The 19271-nt window shown below is 40.4% G+C and overlaps 1 protein-coding gene across 5 annotated transcripts in view; it reads left to right on the top strand.

The window, feature by feature from the left end:
- The window catches only part of TEC (tec protein tyrosine kinase), a 140232-nt gene that overhangs the window by 44458 nt on the left and 76503 nt on the right, over positions 1-19271 (top strand). For 3 of the 5 annotated variants that reach the window (XM_045079716.1, XM_045079714.1, XM_045079717.1), the window contains exon 2: positions 5635-5820. In XM_045079716.1, coding sequence (XP_044935651.1) covers positions 5683-5820 — 138 coding nt within the window. In that variant the 5' untranslated portion in view covers positions 5635-5682. Of the gene's footprint in view, positions 1-5634; positions 5821-19271 lie in introns of those variants that run through there. The other 2 variants (XM_045079719.1, XM_045079718.1) reach the window with 1 other exon arrangement.

The raw sequence follows: 19271 nt of genomic DNA, 5'->3' as shown, positions 1-19271 counted from the left end.
CCTGACCTTGTTTCATGCACGCAGTATCTTCCCTTAGCTCTGATTTTATTACTTTTTTTTTCTTTAACATTTTCTTTTCTCTGCAGAGTTTTTGTTTCCTCCAAGTGGCTCCCCCCTCCCCCAATTTGTTATTTGATCTTGAATTCATATTAGAATCTTTTCTTAGGGGTTTAATGATTCTTGGCTTTTTCTTATTCATGTATTGGGCTCTAAAAGTCCATTGGAAGCTTTGTGCTCTGGTTGGAACTTGCTGACTATGGACTTTCCTATAGGGTAATCTGGCTGGGCCATTTCTGGGCCATAGGATCTCCCCTGTATCTGTATCTGTAGGTCTTTACTCTTTAGTCTGGTCCTTATCTAGTATTGTGGAGTCAGATGGGAAAAGAGAGCTGAGCAATCTCAACATTGAGTAATTTAAGCCTGTATGGGTTCACTTAAGCCCCCCTTTGCAGTGTGGTATCCCTAGCCTCAACTATTTGTAGTTTCTCCCAGTATAGAGACCTTCTGTATTATAAACCTCCTAGGTTTGGGGGAGGATTAGTCACTTGGCTGTATGGTATGGGAGAGGGCATGTGGACCCACCTTATACAGACCTACAAACAATCCTTTTCTTCTAAGTCTTCTTTACCATCACTTATAGACATGCCAAGTTCTGCTGATTCTTGAGTTATTTGGAGGCTTTGTGGCACACATTGGGTTGTTTCCAGACATTATCCTGGCTGGAACTACCACATGTTTACTTGCTTTTAGTTTCCCAAATTTTGTTGAAATCTCCTGTTCTGTCTTCTGTTTCCATGAGAGTTAATTCCTTAATGGTGACAACAGCAAAAACAAAGGACTGATTTAATGGGATTTCAGGAGAGAGCTAATGCAACTGTGTACATAGAACACTCTATCTTCAGTTGGAAGTCTACATGAAGAGAATATTCCTTTATTTTTATCTTTGTGTCCCTTAACAGTTTTCTTTGACCAGGATTTCCCTTGAAGCAATGAATTATTAAAATAACAGTGAGCTTTTAATTATATGGTGGGGAACGGTGGAGAGAGCCCTTCACTTGGAACCAGGAGACTTTTCTTCTAATCTTGGCTTGGGTGACTTTAGGCCAGTTGCTAAGCTTTTCAAAACCCCAACTTTTTAATTTGTAAAATGAGTGAAATAGATGATGTCTAACACTTATTTCAACTCAATTGGTATCTTCTTTGTAAGACTATTTAATATCACTTATAAATCAGATAAGGGGATTTTTTTTTCAATGCATTTAACATGTTGTATTTTCTCCTGCCCCTGGAGGTTGAGACTTTTGCTTCTAAAACTGCAGATGAGCTCCACCTCATTTCATCTTCCAAAAATCTGCCTTTTATTTGGAAACTACGGTATTACTCACTGGCCTGGGAACTATACATCTGCATATGGCCCGTTTTCTAGGGCATAGCTTGCTTTTCATTTACAATCCATTCTGTAAGTTGTCACTTTTGCCCTGCATTGAAAATGTGTTACACAAAGATGAAAAGATGATTTCTTTTTTTTTTTTTTTTTTAAAGATTTTATTTATTTATTTGACAGAGAGAAATCACAAGTAGATGGAGAGGCAGGCAGAGAGAGAGGAAGGGAAGCAGACTCCCTGCTGAGCAGAGAGCCCGATGCGGGACTTGATCCCAGGACCCTGAGATCATGACCTGAGCCAAAGGCAGCGGCTTAACCCACTGAGCCACCCAGGCGCCCCGAAAAGATGATTTCTGAAGTGGCATTTACACATCAACTGTTTTCTCAGGAAAAAAAAAAGGGGGGGGGTACTAAAATTTTAATTTAGAATAAGGAGGACCAACTGAGATGCAAAAAGAGCTAGAGATTTTCTTTGGAGCAAGAACTTTCCCCTGACTTCTTAACTTAGAATAACTGATGGCTTCACTGGGTCCGTCATCCAGCTGCTTTTTGAGAGGCTGCCCTAACCACCAAGAGTGCTAGAGTTACGTTGAGAGCCCAATCTTTTCCTTTAGGATAGCAGTTCTCCAGTCTACCTGCATATTAAATCATGATGCCCTGGACTCCACCCCAGACCAACGGAATAAAAATATCTGGGTGTGAGGCCTGTACATTTCAAAACATCTCCCACCTTGATTTTTAAAATTAATTAATTAATTAATGATTTTCTTGTTTAAGAGGAGCGGGGACAGGCAGTGGGGAAGGGAGAGGTTTTTTTTTTTTTTTTTGGTCCTACTTCAAGGAGTTGTAATACATTTAGACACATTCATGTAATCTCTACCCCAGTTGAGACATAGAAAATTTCCTCATATTCCCACCTGGTCTGCCTCTACCCCACTCCCCATCCCTGCACCCTGCATAGGCAACCATTTTTCTAATTTCTATAACCATAGATTAGTTTTTGCTTGTTTTTAGACTTTATATAAATGGAATCATATACTCTTTTGTCCATATATATATATGGGTCTATTTTTGGACTCTAGTCTATTCCATTAATTAATTAGTTAATTAATTAATTTCCTTCCAAATATTTACTTATTTTTAATTTAAATTCAGTTAGTTAACATATAATACCTTGTTGGTTTCAGAGCTATAGTTCAATGATTCATCAGTCTTACATAGTACCCAGGGCATTTCATCATATGTCCTCCGTAATGTCCATCATTTGGTTGCCCCCATGAACCCTGCCCCCTGCCACAAACCCTCAATTTGTTTCCTGTGATTAAGAGTCTCTTATGGTTTGTCTCCGTCTCTGGTTTATTTTTTCCCTCTCCTCCCCTATGATCCTCTGTTTTGCATCTTAAATTCCAAATATGAGTGAGATCGTACGATACTTGTCTTTCTCTGGTTGACTTACTTCACTTAGCACAATACCCTCAAGTTCCATGTTGTTACAAATGGCAGGATTTCATCTTTTGATGGCTGCATAGTATTCCACTGTGTGTGTGTGTTTATATATACCACATCTTCTTTATCCATTCATCTATTGATGGACATCTGGGCTCTTTCCATCGTTTGGCTATTGTGGACATTGCTGCTATAAATATTTGGGTGCAGGTGCCCCTTTGGATCACTACATTTGTATCTTTGGGGTAAATAACCAGTAGTGTGATTGCTGGGTTGTAGTGTAGCTCTATTTTCAACTTTTGGGGGAGCCTCCATACTGTTTTCCAGAGCGTTTACACCAGCTTGCATTCCCACCAACAGTGTAGGAGGGTTCCCCTTTCTGTGCATCCTTGCCAACATCTGTCATTTCCTGATTTGTTAATTTTAGTCGTTCTGATTGGTGTGATGTGGTATCTCACTGTGGTTTTGATTTGTATTAGGAAGAGAGAATCTTTTTCTTTTCTTTTTTTTTTAAAGGATTTTATTTATTTGAGAAAGAGAAAACTTGAGCAGAGGCAGAGGGAGAGGGAGAAGCAGGCTCCTGACTGAGCAGAGAGTTCAGTGGAGGGCTCCACCCTAGGACCCTGGGATCATGACCTGAGCCAAAGTCAGCTGCTTAACCAGCTGAGCCACCCAGATGCCCCTAGGAAGAAAGAGTCTTAAGCAGACTCCCTGCTAAGCGTGGAGCTGGTTGCAGAGCTTGATCTCATGACCCTGAGATCATTACCTGAGCCAAATCCTAGAGTGGGAAGGAAGTGCAACCGACTGCCACCCAGGTGCTGCTCCCTAGGTGATTTTAATGTGCATATACGGTTGAGATCTTTTTCCTTAGAAGCTTTAAAACTAGGTGAAAGTTAAAAACTGTACGTTAATTGCTATAGAAAGTGGAAGACTATGATAAGTTCTATGATGAGTGACGTAGAGATCATGGGTGCATGAATTGGAAGGCATTTAATTAATTGGAGTCATCAGGAAAGACTTCATTAAGGAGGTAAGTTTTGAGCTAGTGGATTTTTCTTACCAACTATTCTGACTGGGTATGGACTATTTGAAGAGCATTGGAAGCAAAGATTGGTTGATAGGTTATAGCCAGATTGTGATTGATTGCCTAGTGCTATTATGGGAATTTTGACTTTTTCCTGCAGGTGGCAGGGAAGTTTTGAGGAGGCATTCAGGATTTCTGGTGAATGAAATGGTATGATGCAAGGTGGTATCTTTGACGATTGATTCAATGGGAATGAGGAGTGTGTTGTTTGAACAAAATGAGGCAAGAACCTGTGGAAAGAAAAAGCAGTTGGAGAGCTGCTGGTCCAGATGTTAAGGATTTAAACTAGGAAAAAGGCAGTGGAATTAAAAAAAATAATGATAGTAAACATTTCTAATAGGGTTTTCATAATAAGCAACTTCTTTCCCACATCTCATTAAACCTCACAATAACCTTGGGGGTATTTATCTCCATGTTTTATAAATGAAGGAACTTACATACAGAGGTTAAGCTGTTGTGAAGTAATCTTACAGAAATGGGGGTCCTGACTGGATATGACAGATCAGTAATAGGGAGTTGCAGGGATTCTTCCAACTTTCAAGGTTGGATGTGGAAATGGTAGAATTCCAAGTGGCTAACTCAGTGTCAAGGCTCTGGCTCTGCTCTCAGGTAACCACTTGTGGTTTTTTTTTTAAAGATTTTATTTACTTATTTGACAGACAGAGATCACAAATAGGCCGAGAGGCAGGCAGAGAGAGAGAGAGAGAGAGAGGAAAAGAGGCAGGCTTCCCACTGAGCAGAGAGCCCGACATGGGGCTCAATCCCAGGACCCTGGGATCATGACCTGAGCCAAAGGCGGCTTTAACCCACTGAGCCACCCAGGCACCCAGGCACCCCAACCACTTACGTTTTTTTCGTGACTTCTGTTACCCTATGATTTGATGTGCAATGACTGTCATGTGCGGTGAAGGGCAGGGAAGAAAAGGCTGCTGTCCATTTGATTTCTATCAAATAAGAATCTTCATGTATTTTCTGAGTAGTTTTGGGTTTTCAGATAGTTAAACTTTGTTGAATTTTAGAAGGCTTAGTTTAGGTGTGGGGTATCCAAATACATGGCTGATGACTTTGTCCAGATGGGTTCTTCCCTGAGTCTGTTAGTTGTGACCGGGTGGATTTCCTTTTCTCTTGTGGTTGAGGCAGGAACCCTAGGAAAGAGAACTATGAAGCATGGTGTAGACATTGGAGAACATCCTCATGGCTGTGGTAACTAGGATGTTTGATCAAGATTACATCTTTATCAGAGCTGGAGACTGACCCCCTACCCACCACTGTGGTAATTCATTCTGTTCACAAGTCCCCCAGGTCCATGTGATCATCCATCTCAGGTGCTAGGGTCCCGAGGCAATTTAAATACCAGCTTCAATCAGCCATGGAGATGATGAATGTACTTTTTCATCTGAGATATTTGTTTCCCTGCAATTAGGTAGCAGAAGAATGTGCCAGAAACCTATGGGATGCTGGGGGAGGTACAAAGGAGTGACTCATCATCGTGGCAAACCTTGATTAGATTTCTTGTGAAATGCTGGGTTATGGAGGAACAGGATGAGCCTGGGGATGAAGAGAGGGTGAGCTTTTGTGCCCTGGGCAGTTTCAGTCCAGGTGCTAGACTAACATTCATTAGCTCCAGCTGTGATGCAGATAATTCGGCCTGAAAACATCTTTGGAAAATTAAGATGTCACATTTTATTTCAGCTGTTTTTCACCCCCCCCTTCTCTTTAGAATACTGGGATCTTCAATGGCAGGAGACAGAGTGATCAGAAGACCGAGATGAATTTTAACACTATTCTAGAAGAGATTCTTATTAAAAGATCACAACAGAAAAAGAAGACATCACCCTTAAACTATAAAGAGAGACTTTTTGTGCTAACAAAGTCCATGTTAACCTACTATGAAGGTCGACCAGAGGTAGGAGACAATAAAAATTTACTTTGCTGCTTTCTATGTTGATAATATTTAATAATATTGTTCCCCCTCTGCCCTCCTCTCCCAATCTTATGGAATAAATTTCAGGCAAATGAAGTTAAGGTAATAATTTGTTATCATTTGAATGATAAAGCTTAGAATAGGGTGAGAAATTCTTCGCAAGTCTCTTGATTATGGTGTAGTATATATGGGTGTGCATTTTCTATCAGCCTACTGAATTAATCTATTCAAGAAAACAGATTTCCACATCGGTTTTAGGTCCTTGTGGAATTCATTAAGTATATTGTATACACATGGCTTCTTCCCATAAACGACTGTATTATGTGTCAAAATCGACTTTAGCCCATATACACTGAGTCTGTGTCCATTGCTTTATATGAATAGTTCTTCATCCTTATGTGGAAATTACTTAAAAGGGATTTGATGGAGCCAGCACATTACTGAGGCTGACCAGAAGCAGAACTGTTCAGTGTTTCTTATGATAAGCAGCTACCGCAGAGTGCCTTTTATGGGAGCAGGGAGAAGTAACTTTTTTTTTTAAACTTATTTTTTATTTATTTTCAGCATAACAGTATTCATTATTTTTTCACCACACCCAGTGCTCCATGCAATCCGTGCCCTCTACTTCTAACAAGCTCCTCTGTGAGCATGGGGCGTAGTGAGGGCGTGTTGCTAGGCGGCCAGCTCCTGGCTTTTCAGTTGTTTTAGTCTCTGGTTTTCCCACTAGAGGAGGCCTGTGAATGTAGGGTTGCCTCTGGCCAACCTTGTTTTCTCCTGATATCTTGAAAATGCAGCGTCTTGTCCTGCCGGTCCAACCAGCTCCTCCCTACTAGAAATATTCTTGGATTCCAGGGAATGACTGGAGAGTGTTGTCCCTTTTGTCCACATGCTGTTGTCTGGTTGGTTATGGTGGGATTTTTGGTGATCTTATTGTTTGGTTTTATTTAATTCTTTTTTTTTCCCCCTACCTAGAGTGCCTTCCTGAGAAATTGATTTATTTTTTTTCAGTTGTTTGGCTTGTTTTTGTTTTTGTTTTCTTACTCCCACTGGTTTCTCTGTGTTGGTTCCCCCCGATTCAGAGAGAATGGCATCATTGCTTCTTTCTGGTTGTCCTTAACTCTGTTAATTGCTGTTGTGGCTTGTTGTTGTGACTTGTGGAATTCTGCAGGCTGATGTAATTTAGGACTAAACTCCTTTATCTTCCTTTCTAAATTGCAGAAATTAAGACCCAAATTTGAAAAACTTTTTGAGTTGTAAAACTTGGCCTAAGATGAATCTGGTTTTGGTCTTAATTTATCCTAGTCACTGTGACTTTTTTTTTTCTTTTTTCTTTTGGCATTTTTGGGTGCACAAATATCAATATGTTTATTTATGTGGGGTTGTCCTGGTCCCTGCTGGGAGTATGTTTGTGTGTGTATGTATGTGTATGTATATATATATGTACATATATATATACATGTGTATGTATATATATATGTACATATATATACATATATATGTATATATGGCATATGTGCTATATTTCAATTATTAAATCTGAAAAATTCAGAGTTCCAAAAGGCTTTCAGTTAAGACTAGAAATATGAACTATTTTAAAATCTAAAATAGATTTTAAGGGAAGACAAGACATTTTGGTATTTGGTAATTATTTGTTATAAATTGAACTTAATGTAGTAAGTCTCAGAAAAGAATAGAAATATAACGACGAAAGTAGTAAAACGTGGTAGCTTCTTAACCAAAAAGAGCCTCAGAAATCAATATTATCTGCTTAGAAATATGGACGGATCGAGTTGAAATATGTTGCAATTGTTAGGTCACTTTGAAGATGGTAAATATACAAAGTTTAAACTGCCCTAATTGCTTGAGGTTAAATGGAATAAAGAGAACAGTGGGACCCCTCTTTATTTTAGAACCTGGCCCACTGTCTTGCCTGGGAGGAGCCTTAGTCACTATAAGAACCGGAAAGGATGAATGTGCAACTTTTGTATCACCATAAGCGGGATTGGAGGAGATTATGCTGAGTGAAATAAGTCAAGCAGAGAGAGTCAAGTATCATATGGTTTCACTTATTTGTGGAGCATAAGGAGTAACACAGAGGACTTTGGGAGATGGAGAGGAGAAGGGAGCTGGGGGAAATCAGAGGGGGAGACAAACCCTGAGAGACTGTGGACCCTGGAAACAAACTGAGGGTTTTGGGGGTGGAGGGTGGGGTGAGCCTGGTGGTGGGTATTAAGGAGGGCAGGTATTGCATGGAGCACTGGGTGTGGTGCATAAACAATGAATCTTGGAACACTGAACAAATAAAATAAATGAAAACCCAAAAAAAAAAAAAGCCACAACAAAACAAAACAAAAACAAAAACAATAATAATAAAAAGAACCACAAAGGACAGAAAAATACCCAGCTTCTGAAACTTAGCGACACTTAGCGTCAGGGTCCACCTCCCTTCTGGCTGCTGATGAGCCCAGTGAGCCTCATCCTGCTTTCACCCCTACTCCTGCCATGATCCCCCTGGATTCTTTTTCTTAGGGACAGACGTTCGCTAACATATTTAGGACTTTCTGCTTGAAATACGGTTGCAGATTTGTTTGCCTCTCACAGTTAAAAATAAATCGTTCATAGTAAAAAGTTAGGAATTTTAAAATAAGAATCTTAATTTTTGTAAAAGTAAAAAAAAATTTTTTTTGGCCATCCTGGGCTGAGTTCCTGCCTGACAGGTCTCTCTGCCTGGCTTCTAGGTAAGCCCGGTAGCACCCCACTGTCATGTTTCTTCCCTGTTTCAGTTATTCTGGTTTCCATCTCCCCAGCCCTAGAAGCTGTGATCCAAAATTGCTGTGATATGGGTAGCTTTTAAGAATCAATAGGTATTTGAAATATAATATTTTTTTAAAAAAATGTAAAACTAGAGGTGGATTAGAAAAACCATGGGACTCAGAGGTTGGGATAAATAGCCCTAGAGATATTTATTTTAGTTGTTCATAGTTCTGTTTTTAAAAGAAAAACTGTGGGTAGGCTATTCATTGATCTAGGCACCGTGATCCCTAGTTTCTTCATGGCAATTAAGTGCCATTAATGCCTTATTAAAACTCTTAGTTAATCATAATGTGACTCAGACATGCATCCTCCTGTGGTTCTCTGAACCCCAGCTCTTCAACATGATGGCAACAAGCGTTTCTATCTATTAAATATAGTTTATTGTGCTTTTCAAAGTATGCTAAGGAATTCTGTTTTAGATGAGGAATCCACTCAAGCTGTGTCTTCCAAGTCTGATATTGGCAAAGATGTGTTTCGATTTCTGCTGTGAGCCATTCTTTGATTTGTACTCCTTGCTCTTACTGTCCTCAATTAGCGATGGTTTCTGCATATTCTAATGAACTGAGAAGAGCCCTTCCAGGAATTGATGTTGTTTGATCTCAGTCAGAATAACAAATAGAAAGAGGACCTGGTGAGGGTGGGGGTTGGGGGTGGGGAGTTTGGGGGGATGAGGGGAGAGGGGTTCGTAAGTGATCTTGTTCTCTGGTCTGGGAACAAATGACACATGAGTTAGACACCACCACCACCACCACCACCCCCCGCCCCCCGGCATGTGAGGGAAATCTCCATGTGGACTTGAGATGGAATTCAGGGAAGAGCAGGAGCTTAATCAGGAAAAAGGTTTATTAAATAATGGTGAGAAAACAAGGAATGGAGAGATTTCTAGATGGTGAGATTTGGAATAAATAAATTCAAGTAAATTTATAGTTACTTTTAGCTAAGAAATCAGGAACTATATATTATTTATTTTATTTTATTTTTTGAAAAGATTTTATTTACTTATTTGACAGAAAGAGAGAGAGAGAGAGAGAGAGAGAAGCAGGCTGCTGGGATCCTGGGCCAGGACCCAGGGATCATGACCTAAGCCCAAGGCAGATGCTTAACTGACTGAGCCACCCAGGAGCTCCAGGAGCTTTTTATAATTGGGCTTTGGTACTACTAATTTGGGTCATTTGTTGTCTATAACACTGCTCCAGTATGGAAATAGTTTATAAAGTTGAGGAGTAGAAAGACTGGTTTTGTCAGGCATCCCCAAGACTGTCCCCAGGTTTGGTAATTCATTAGGAGAACTCACAGTGCTTGGCATATGGTTGTCTTCATGGCTATGATTTGTGACTATGGAAGGAGTCCGAGCTAAATTAGCAAAGGGAAAAGGCATGTGGGGAAAATCTAAAGGAAACCAGGCACAAGCTTGCAAGAGCCTTTTCTCACTGGAGTCTTCCAAGAATGTACAGAATTCTTCTAGCCTTCGATTGTGACAATTATGAAATGCTGTCTACCAGGAAAGTGCATTTAGAGACTCGGCACCCAGGGGTTTTGTTGGAGCTGTTCACATAGACGCTCTCTCTATCATGTACCAGAATTCCAGACTCCAGAAGGAAACTAGGGGTTCAGCATAAACCATATTTTTTGTACAAACAGCTTGGGCACAATGAGCTCTTTTTATCAGTGCTGGAAATAGTAGGAGCCTCTCAAAGCCCAAGTTCCCAGATGCCAGTCAGGGGTCAGCCAGGTAAGCAGGACTTTCTCAGGTAGCGGTCTCTTAGGACCATTGTCTGTGCTTTAGGAGTAACAGTGACACAAATTATTGAGTATCACATACAGGCCAGGCACTGGGCTAAGTACTTTACACATATTATTTCCTTTATTCTTCAAAACAAACATCTTATTAGTGCCCCCACTTTAAAAATGAGTGATGCAAGGCTTAGAAAGTTTAAAAACTTGGACAAGGTTATGCACTAGTGAATCATGGGGCTATTTCTTTAAAGCTTATCCTTTTTTTTTTTTTTTAAAGATTTAATTTATTTATTTGACAGACAGAGGGAGATCACAAGCAGGCAGAGAGGCAGGCAGAGAGAGAGGGGGAAGCAGACTCTCTGCTGAGCAGAGAGCCCGATGCAGGGATCGATCCCAGGAAGATCCCTGAGATCATGACCTGAGCCGAAGGCAGAGGCTTAACTCACTGAGCCACCCAGGCGCCCTAAAGCTTCTCTTTGAAACAACCTTGAATATTGGGAAAAAAGTCTATTAGATTTCTCTATAACACAGATAAAGCTTTATTTTAAAGCTTTTGAGAATTTTAAAAAAAGATTTTATTTATTTATTTAGAGTAAGTGGGGTAAGGGGTGGAGGGAGAGGGGGAGAGAGAATATCAAGTTGACTCCACACCAAGCACAGAGCCCAATGTGGGACTTGATCTTATGACCCTGACATGATGAGCTGAAATGAAGAGTCAGATGCTTAACCAACTGAACTACCCAGGCACCTTGAGAATATTTTTGTTTACTACTTTCAGTTATGATTTTTTAAAAGATTTTATTTATTTATTTGACAGAGAGAAAGACAGCAAGAGACAGAATCACAAGCAGGGGGAGTGGGAAAGGGAGAACCAGGCCTCCTGCCAAGCGGGGAGCCTGATGTGAGCCCCGATACCAGCACCTTGGAATCATGACCTGAACCAAACACAGACACTTAATGACTGAGCCACTGAGGGGCCCGGTGCCCCTCAGTTATGATTTTTTAAAATATTTTCTTTGAGTTAGAGAAAATTAGCACTAGGCAGGGTTTTTTGTCCTGGCTCAGCCACTGTCTAATTGGACTTTATAAAACAATATTCTTCCTCCCATATATCTCTCTACACTCTTAATTTTTTTTTAAGATTTTATTTATTTATTTGACAGACAGAGATCACAAGTAGGGGGACTCAGGCAGAGAGAGAGGGAGGAGGAAGCAGGCTCCCCGCTGAGCAGAGAGCCCGATGTGGGACTTGATCCCAGGACTCTGAGATCATGACCTGAGCCTAAGGCAGAGGCTTTAACCCACCGAGCCACCCAGGTGCCCCATCTCTCTACACTCTTAACGCCTCCTTCCTCATTTCCATTTCAACCCAGCACACATCCAGTCTTTTACCTAATGCCGTGACTTTTCCCTTTAGTTACAACCTTATTGAGGTTCCCAACTCCATTCTCTTGATGGATTACTGCCCTATTTGATTCTACTCTTGGACCTTAATATTTTATTCATGCAGCCATCATGGGGATATTTCAAACTTGTAGCTTTGTATCTTCTCTTGGATCAAGTGAAAACTCCTTAGCTTGCAGTACAAGGTACGTGATGCCAGGTTTCCTTGTCTTCCCTCTTTCCTCCTCCCCCTCCTGCTGTGTCTTTCACGTTGTGCCTTTCTTAATGTTGTTCCGTCTACTTAGAGCGATATGGTCTTCCTACAGCCTGTGAGGATTCATCTGTCCATTCCACTATCTATTTTATTCATCAAAAATGTGTTGAGTGCCTAGCAAAAAAAATCTTTTCTTTAAGATTTTATTGATTTATTTATATTTTATTTATTTATTTGACAGAGAGAGATGCAGTGAGAGAGGGAACTCAAGCAGGGGGAGTGGGAGAAAGAGAAGCAGGCTTCCCGCCAAGCAAGGAGCCTGATGTGGGACTCGATCCCACGACCCTGAGATCATGACTTGAGCCAAAGGCAGAGGCTTAACCCACTGAACCACCCAGGCACCCTGAAAACTCATTCTCTATTGGCAGTTGAGTTTCCTTGTTTCTGAGGGTAGTTTGCATCAGCTCCTTGTCTTGTGCCTCAGTTTCCTTTCTTGTGTCTCTTCTCTCACTTCTCATTCATATCTGTTTTCTTACCTACTGTCCTAGATCTGAGTTTCCTTATCATTAGTCACGTTAAAGGCCAAGAGGCAGGTCTGAAATCTTAGGATCTGATTCATTGCCCTTAATTTGGCAAATTAATCTATTTTCATATAATCATACTCACTGTTTTTTTTTTTTTTTCCCCTCTAGGAAGTCGAAACCTATTTAAGACAGAAGAGGGGCTAAAATACAATTCCTAAAAATTTCTGGCTAACTTTTTATTTTGCTGTGTTTCAACTTACAGAAAAGTTAGAGGAATAGTACAAGGAACTCTCAAGTAACTTTTAATCAGATTCACAAGTTTCCTCTCATTGTTGCCCTGTTTGCACTGCCATCTTTGTCTCTGTCTCTCTCTTCACTTGCCTGATGGTTACTGAACCATTTGAGAGGAGGATGTAGACATTGGCCCTTTTACCACTAAAAAAGTCTTTGTGTATTGTGTAGGAACAAGGCCATTCTTTATAACCACAGTATTATGACCAAAGTCAGGATGGTTAACATTGATATGCCCCTGTTATCGAATCCAGAGTCTGTGGTCAAATTTCATTCATCATGCCACTGACGACTTCATAGTTATTTCTCAACTTCCTCCCCTTTCCAAGTCTGGGATCTAATTGTGGGTTATGCATTACATTTGGTTGGTCAAGACATAAAGGTTTTTTTTTTCTCTTTTCTTATTTATTAACATAAAATGTATTATTAGCCCCAAGGGTACAGGTCTGTGAATCGCCAAGTTTACACACTTCACAGCACTCACCGTAGCACATACCTTCCCCAATGTCCATAACCCCATCACCCTCTCCCTACCCCTCTCCCCCTGGCAACCCTCAGTTTGTTTTGTGAGATTAAGAGTCTCTTATGGTTTGTCTTCCTCCCGATCCCATCTTGTTTCATTGATTCCATTCCTACCCCCCAAGCCCCCCATGTTGCCTCTCAACTTCCTCATATCAGGGAGATCATATGATAATTAAGACGCTCCTGGTTTGCAAGATCTAAACTAACTGTGTTTTTTCATTGATTATCTGTATTAGGATGAGACAAAGAGTCCAAGGAACATCAGTATTTTTTGGTCAGAAATGGCATTACCTAGTTTATTTTATTTGTAAGACTTAGCTCTCAGCAGGGTGGTACAGTTGGTTAAGTGTCTGACTCTCGGTTTCTGCTCAGGCTATGTTCATGGGATTGAGCCCCACACTGGCTCAGTTCAGCATCTCTGTCCCTCTCCCTCTGCCCCTCCCTGGCCATGCACACTCTCTCTTTCTTTAAAGTAAAGAAATTAATCTTAAAAAAAAGAAGACTTAGCTGTCAGCAATTTTTAGTGATATCAAAAAGTCAAATTTCCCTCAAAGTTTTATTTAGCACTTTTTCCACTAAATATATTCAAAAACCCTGCCATAGGCACTGAAGGCAGTTAGGAAAAGACCAGTTTCCAGAATGTTTGGAAATGGCATCACTTGAAATAAACATAGTGTTTCTCCTTACTTTTATTCCCCCCCACCCCACCCCCCGTCTGTCTTGAAAGAAACTTCTCGTAACTCGAAATGTGTGAAACTTCTTGCAGTTTTTGAAAAAAAGAACTATGTTTGACATCATGATTTTTGTAACATGTGAGTTTTATTTTTCTCTTGTTGCATCATGAAGTGCTGGGTTGGGGATTCTTAGAAGTCTTTGAAGCTACTTCTGTAATTAGTAGTTTCTAGTAAGTGTTGGAGAAGATAGTTATGATAGCACTTATCTTGAGGGACAGTTAAAGAGACCAAATTATATGTGTGGAGGAAGATTTGGTGGCACAAGTGTAGATTCCATAGGTTTTAGGGGTGTGGTAGATGTTGGGGAAGGGTTGGAGGCCTCCACTTGGCCAAGATTGGAGTATGAGTAAGGTTGGGCAAGGAGTGCCCATTCCACGCAATGGAAGCAGCATGTGCAAAGGCCCTGGGGGTATAAGGGAATTTCGTATGTTTGTGGATCTGTTCTGTTCTAGACTTATATAGATTTCTGTAACTGGCAATTGGCCATACAAGGTGATAATTAATTTGTTAATAATAAAGAAGAATGATATGATTTCCTTTTACTTTATTTAGAATCATACAATTTTAGAGCTTGAAGGTATTATAAAGAATGCCCCCCCCCCCAAGTTTTTCACTTGTGGGAATTGAAGGTAAGGAGACGATCTGCTCAAGTTCACCCAGTCAGCTGATGGCTAAAACTGGACCAAAACTCAGATCTGAATGTTTCTGAGTTAGTCTCTGATTATCCTGTCTCAGTTCTGGGAAGGATGTATTTGGGTTGCCGGAGTAGGTGAGAGCACTTACACACCTGGTTATTCACTTACACACCTGGTACAATATGGTTATTCACAGAATAGACACCATCTAGTCACTGTTCGGGCACCTCTGCTTAAAAATACTGATGTCTTCTCTGCCTTTGCAGCTTTGCCTCTTGTTGCACGTAATAGTTTCCTTCCCTTTATTTCTAGCCCTCCCCTCCCCCTGCCTATCAGTTATAAGCATCTTGCTCTTTTAAAAATACTGTTAGGGGCACCTGGGTGGCTCAGTGGGTTAAGCCGCTGCCTTCGGCTCAGGTCATGATCTCAGGGTCCTGGGATCGAGTCCCGTATCGGGCTCTCTGCTCATCAGGGAGCCTGCTTCCTCCTCTCTCTCTCTGCCTGCTTCTCTGCCTACTTGTGATCTCTTTCTCTGTCAAATAAATAAATAAATAAATAATAAAGATACTGTTAAATTTATTTGTATTTTATTATTATAGTGTTTTTTTCCCCTCACAAATGATGTAGTTACCTCTTTGAAGGCAAAGTTTGTTGCCTCATAACTGAAATGTTTCACACAATGCCTTCCACCTTCCAGCTTCTCAAAAAAGCTTTCATTGGCAATAATTACGATGGTGGTGGTTGGTTAGTGTTTTAGGGAAGCAAAAAGATCCTTAGAGACATTGTGATAATTACTTCTTATTTTGTTTCTTTTTCTTTTTTTTTAAGGAGATGCATTATTTAAGTTTAGAAAAAAAAAGTGTCCTTATTTGCTATTTATTAGTGTTACCCTCTCCCCTAAACTAAAATGTGGACATTATTTGAAACAACTAGACCCTGAACTATCAGAAGAAATCATACAGCGACTCGAGAAAGTGAAACTGCACGTTGCATTGTTTCTGGGTGGTTTAAGACATGCTAGGTCTCAGACGTTGGTTGGTGCTGTTCAGGCGCACGTGGAGAATTATCTGCAAAGGGAAATTAGAAACACCTGTGTTGTTGGGCAACTGATTGTATTAGGAGAACTTCTGCCATTATGAGCCTTTAGGTTTGGGGACTACACTGTACTTCCGAGGTAAAATATTAAAATTTGCCGGTTCCAACTTCAGATAATGAAAAACGCTGTTATAGTCTATATTACTAAAGCTCTTTTACCTTTTTAATGTTTAGTCATAGACCATTGTCTATAATCCTTGCATGACTCTGCATTACTAAACACCTAAAGTGAAAAACTGCACCAAATGCAGTTGTTTGCAAAATAAAATTCAATGAGTAAGTAAGAGACTTAAATGAAATCTCTAGTAATTTTTAATTGATTGTGGGAAGGGAATTCCTCCTGATTATCCTAGTTGTATGAGAACACTTCTTCCCACTCTATCTTTATTGCACATAACCACGTAAGTATAGCTTTTCCTTAATTTGTCTTGCCATGACAAAAGGTACATGGGGAGATACAATTCCCTGCTCATGAGATTATAACCTGAATTTTTCTCATTTTAGAGGACTATGTAAATCATATATACAAGTATATTTATAAATTATATATAGAATTATATAAGTTATAGAATTTATAAATCATGAAGAATTATAGATTTATTAAATATATTTAATATGTTATTTATATATTTTCTGGCAGAAGAGGGGCCATAAGTCCATACAGTTATTTGTCATGTGGGCCTCACATCACCTGTTTTAGTTCATTCATTAATTGTACAGCAAAGACTTCCTGAGTATGTATAGTAATGCTAGAGATGGAGGAATTAAAAGATGCCTGATTCTGGCTTTGTGAAGCTCACAGTCTCATTAAGCTCTAGTTCTACTTCTATGGGTTCGTGATGACAGACTTTCTTACGGTGCATCTGCTCTGCTGTGGAGCGGGAGTTCCCATCCTCCGTGCTCCACTGTTGTGTGCCCTCTCACCTATGACCCTTGAACTTCAGTTGCCCTTGGGTTTCCACGTGTCAGTGGGGGTAGTTGCACATACAGGATTTCAGGGTTTCCTTCTGTTCTTCAATTTTACTTCATTTAGATTTCACAAAAGTACCAGGGTTTTGCAGGCCTGCTTGCAACCTTCTCTTTTCTGTAGTATCTCCATAAAGTGTATCTATAGGTAACTTAACACGTTTATCCACCATTTATTTTACAAGTGAAGAAACGGGAGACAAAGTCAGGCTGCCTTCTCTGAAATAATGTCCCATTTGAGTAGGTGAACCAAAATGTCTAATCTTTCTGGCTGACATGCTGCTATCTGTTAAACCACACTGTGCTACTGACCGCAAAGGGGGACTTCCTTAAACACAAGTCCACTGACCACCTGTATGCAGAGTTTCCTTCCTCCTTCCCTGCTTTGGCTTTATGTAGAAGACCTTGAAGAGGGAGTTCTTTTCACATTGTTGGTTTGTGTTTCTTTCTTCTTCACTGCCCCCCCTCCCCGCCCCCCACCGGGAGGTGGTGGGAGTCCTACACATGCAAGTAATTTCATTTTGTGGAAGAGAGACCTCGGAGAAGAAAATATTTCTGGAAGTAGTTATATGAAAGAGGTTGAGGGGCGCCTGGGTGGCTCAGTGGGTTAAAGCCTCAGCCTTTGGCTCGGGTCATGATCCTAGGCTCCTGGGATGGAGTCCACATTGGGCTCTCTGCTCCACAGGGAACCTGCTTCCCTTCCTCTCTCTCTGCCTCTCTGCCTACTTGTGATCTCTGTCTGTCAAATAAATAAAGGAAATCCTTTTTAAAAAATTTTATTTATTTATTTTCAGCATAACAGTATTCATTATTTTTTCACCACACCCAGTGCTCCATGCAATCTGTGCCCTCTCTAATACCCACCACCTGGTTCCCCCAACCTCCCACCCCCCCGCCACTTCAGATTGTTTTTCAGAGTTCATAGTCTCTCATGATTCACCTCCCCTTCCAATTTACCCCAACTCCCTTCTCCTAACTCCTCATATCCTCCATGTTATTTGTTATGCTCCACAAATAAGTGAAACCATATGATAATTGACTCTCTCTGCTTGACTTATTTCACTCAGCATAATCTCTTCCAGTCCAGACCATGTTGCTACAAAAGTTGGGTATTCATCCTTTCTGATGGAGGCATAACACTCCATAGTGTATATGGACCACATCTTCCTTATCCATTTGTCCGTTGAAGGGCATCTTGGTTCTTTCCATAGTTTGGTGACCGTGGCCATTGCTGCTATAATCTTTAAAAAAAAAAAAGAGGTTGATAAAGGTTATACGTAGATAGTAGCTCTTAAGAATTTTTAAGTGGGTTTGGTTAAATAGTTCTTTTTAAAAATACTTGAAATCGTTCTTCCCAGAAAAAACTCAGAAGAAACTCAATTCAATGTGAACTTACAATCCCAACAGGCCAGACCAGTGTCACAGCTGAAAAGGACCCCCTATAAATCTTCTATAATGTATTATTAAGTCTGTTTTTAAACATTTTTTTACAAAAGTAAACAGATTTTTAGGTTAATTCAGCCCTGACTAGGATTGATTATAGTACATCATCAAAATAAATGGTAGAGATTTGAATTTTCTTAGGAAAAGATGAGTAGCTTTATGTTAAAGATCCAGTAAGTAAAAATTCAGATTTTTTTTTTTTTTTAAAAAAACAGGGTCATTCCTTTATTTTCAGATGTCACATTTAGTCACTTTCTAAGGATAGAGTTCATGACTGAAATAACTGCCAGGAAACAAAACCAACATCCACTAGATGAAATAGTATATTTCCTGAGGTTCTGGAATCGTTAATCAGCAATTTTCTGTTCCCTCTTGATTATAGGAAACTGCAGTCATTTCTACAGCCCATTTCCAAATTAATAGAATTTCTGTGTGTTAGAGAGTAGGAGACTAAGACTATGGACTCTGGAGCCAGATTACCTGAGTTCAAATCCTAAATTTGTTACCTTTCTAGCTGCAGGACCTTGGACAAGTTACCTAACCCCTATGCCTCATTTTCCTCATCTCCTAACTGGGGAGAAAGAAGTACTGCCCTCACAGGTGTTGATGAGGAGTGAGCAGATCACCAAGTGTGTGAGTGGTCAGGACAGCTCCTGGCATATAGTAAGTGGCATATATATAATCGCCAGCACTTGCTGTAATGCCTATACACACAAGCTACGTCCCATGGTCACCCACCTTTGTCTTTTTTTGTATGCGTCTCAGGGTGTTCGTTCCTGCATCTGGCTTTTCCCAGATCTAGACATTGTTGCAATAAGCACAGCAGATCACATTGTTGTGATACCGTAGGATCACAGTGGATCCACTCTCTAAATCGATCTCTGTTGCCTGCAGTTGCATTTTGAGGTTGCGGTAAGTGGCAGAAATGTGTACCTCCAAGTAGGGCCATTTCACATTCCAGACATCGCAGAGCCTGTGTTGGTAGAACTCTTATCGGGGACCCTCTGCTGTGAATGTTTTCCTCTGGACACTTGTCACCGGGGCATGTGGCAGCGTACTGGTTGTGGGAAATGTA

The sequence above is a fragment of the Mustela putorius genome, unplaced genomic scaffold, assembly GCF_011764305.1.
Source record: "Mustela putorius furo isolate JIRA1106 unplaced genomic scaffold, ASM1176430v1.1 tig00000430_pilon_pilon_pilon, whole genome shotgun sequence".
Classification (NCBI taxonomy): domain Eukaryota; kingdom Metazoa; phylum Chordata; class Mammalia; order Carnivora; family Mustelidae; genus Mustela; species Mustela putorius.
Note: the sequence above shows the minus strand (reverse complement) of the source record. Positions and strands in the feature narration are given on the sequence as shown.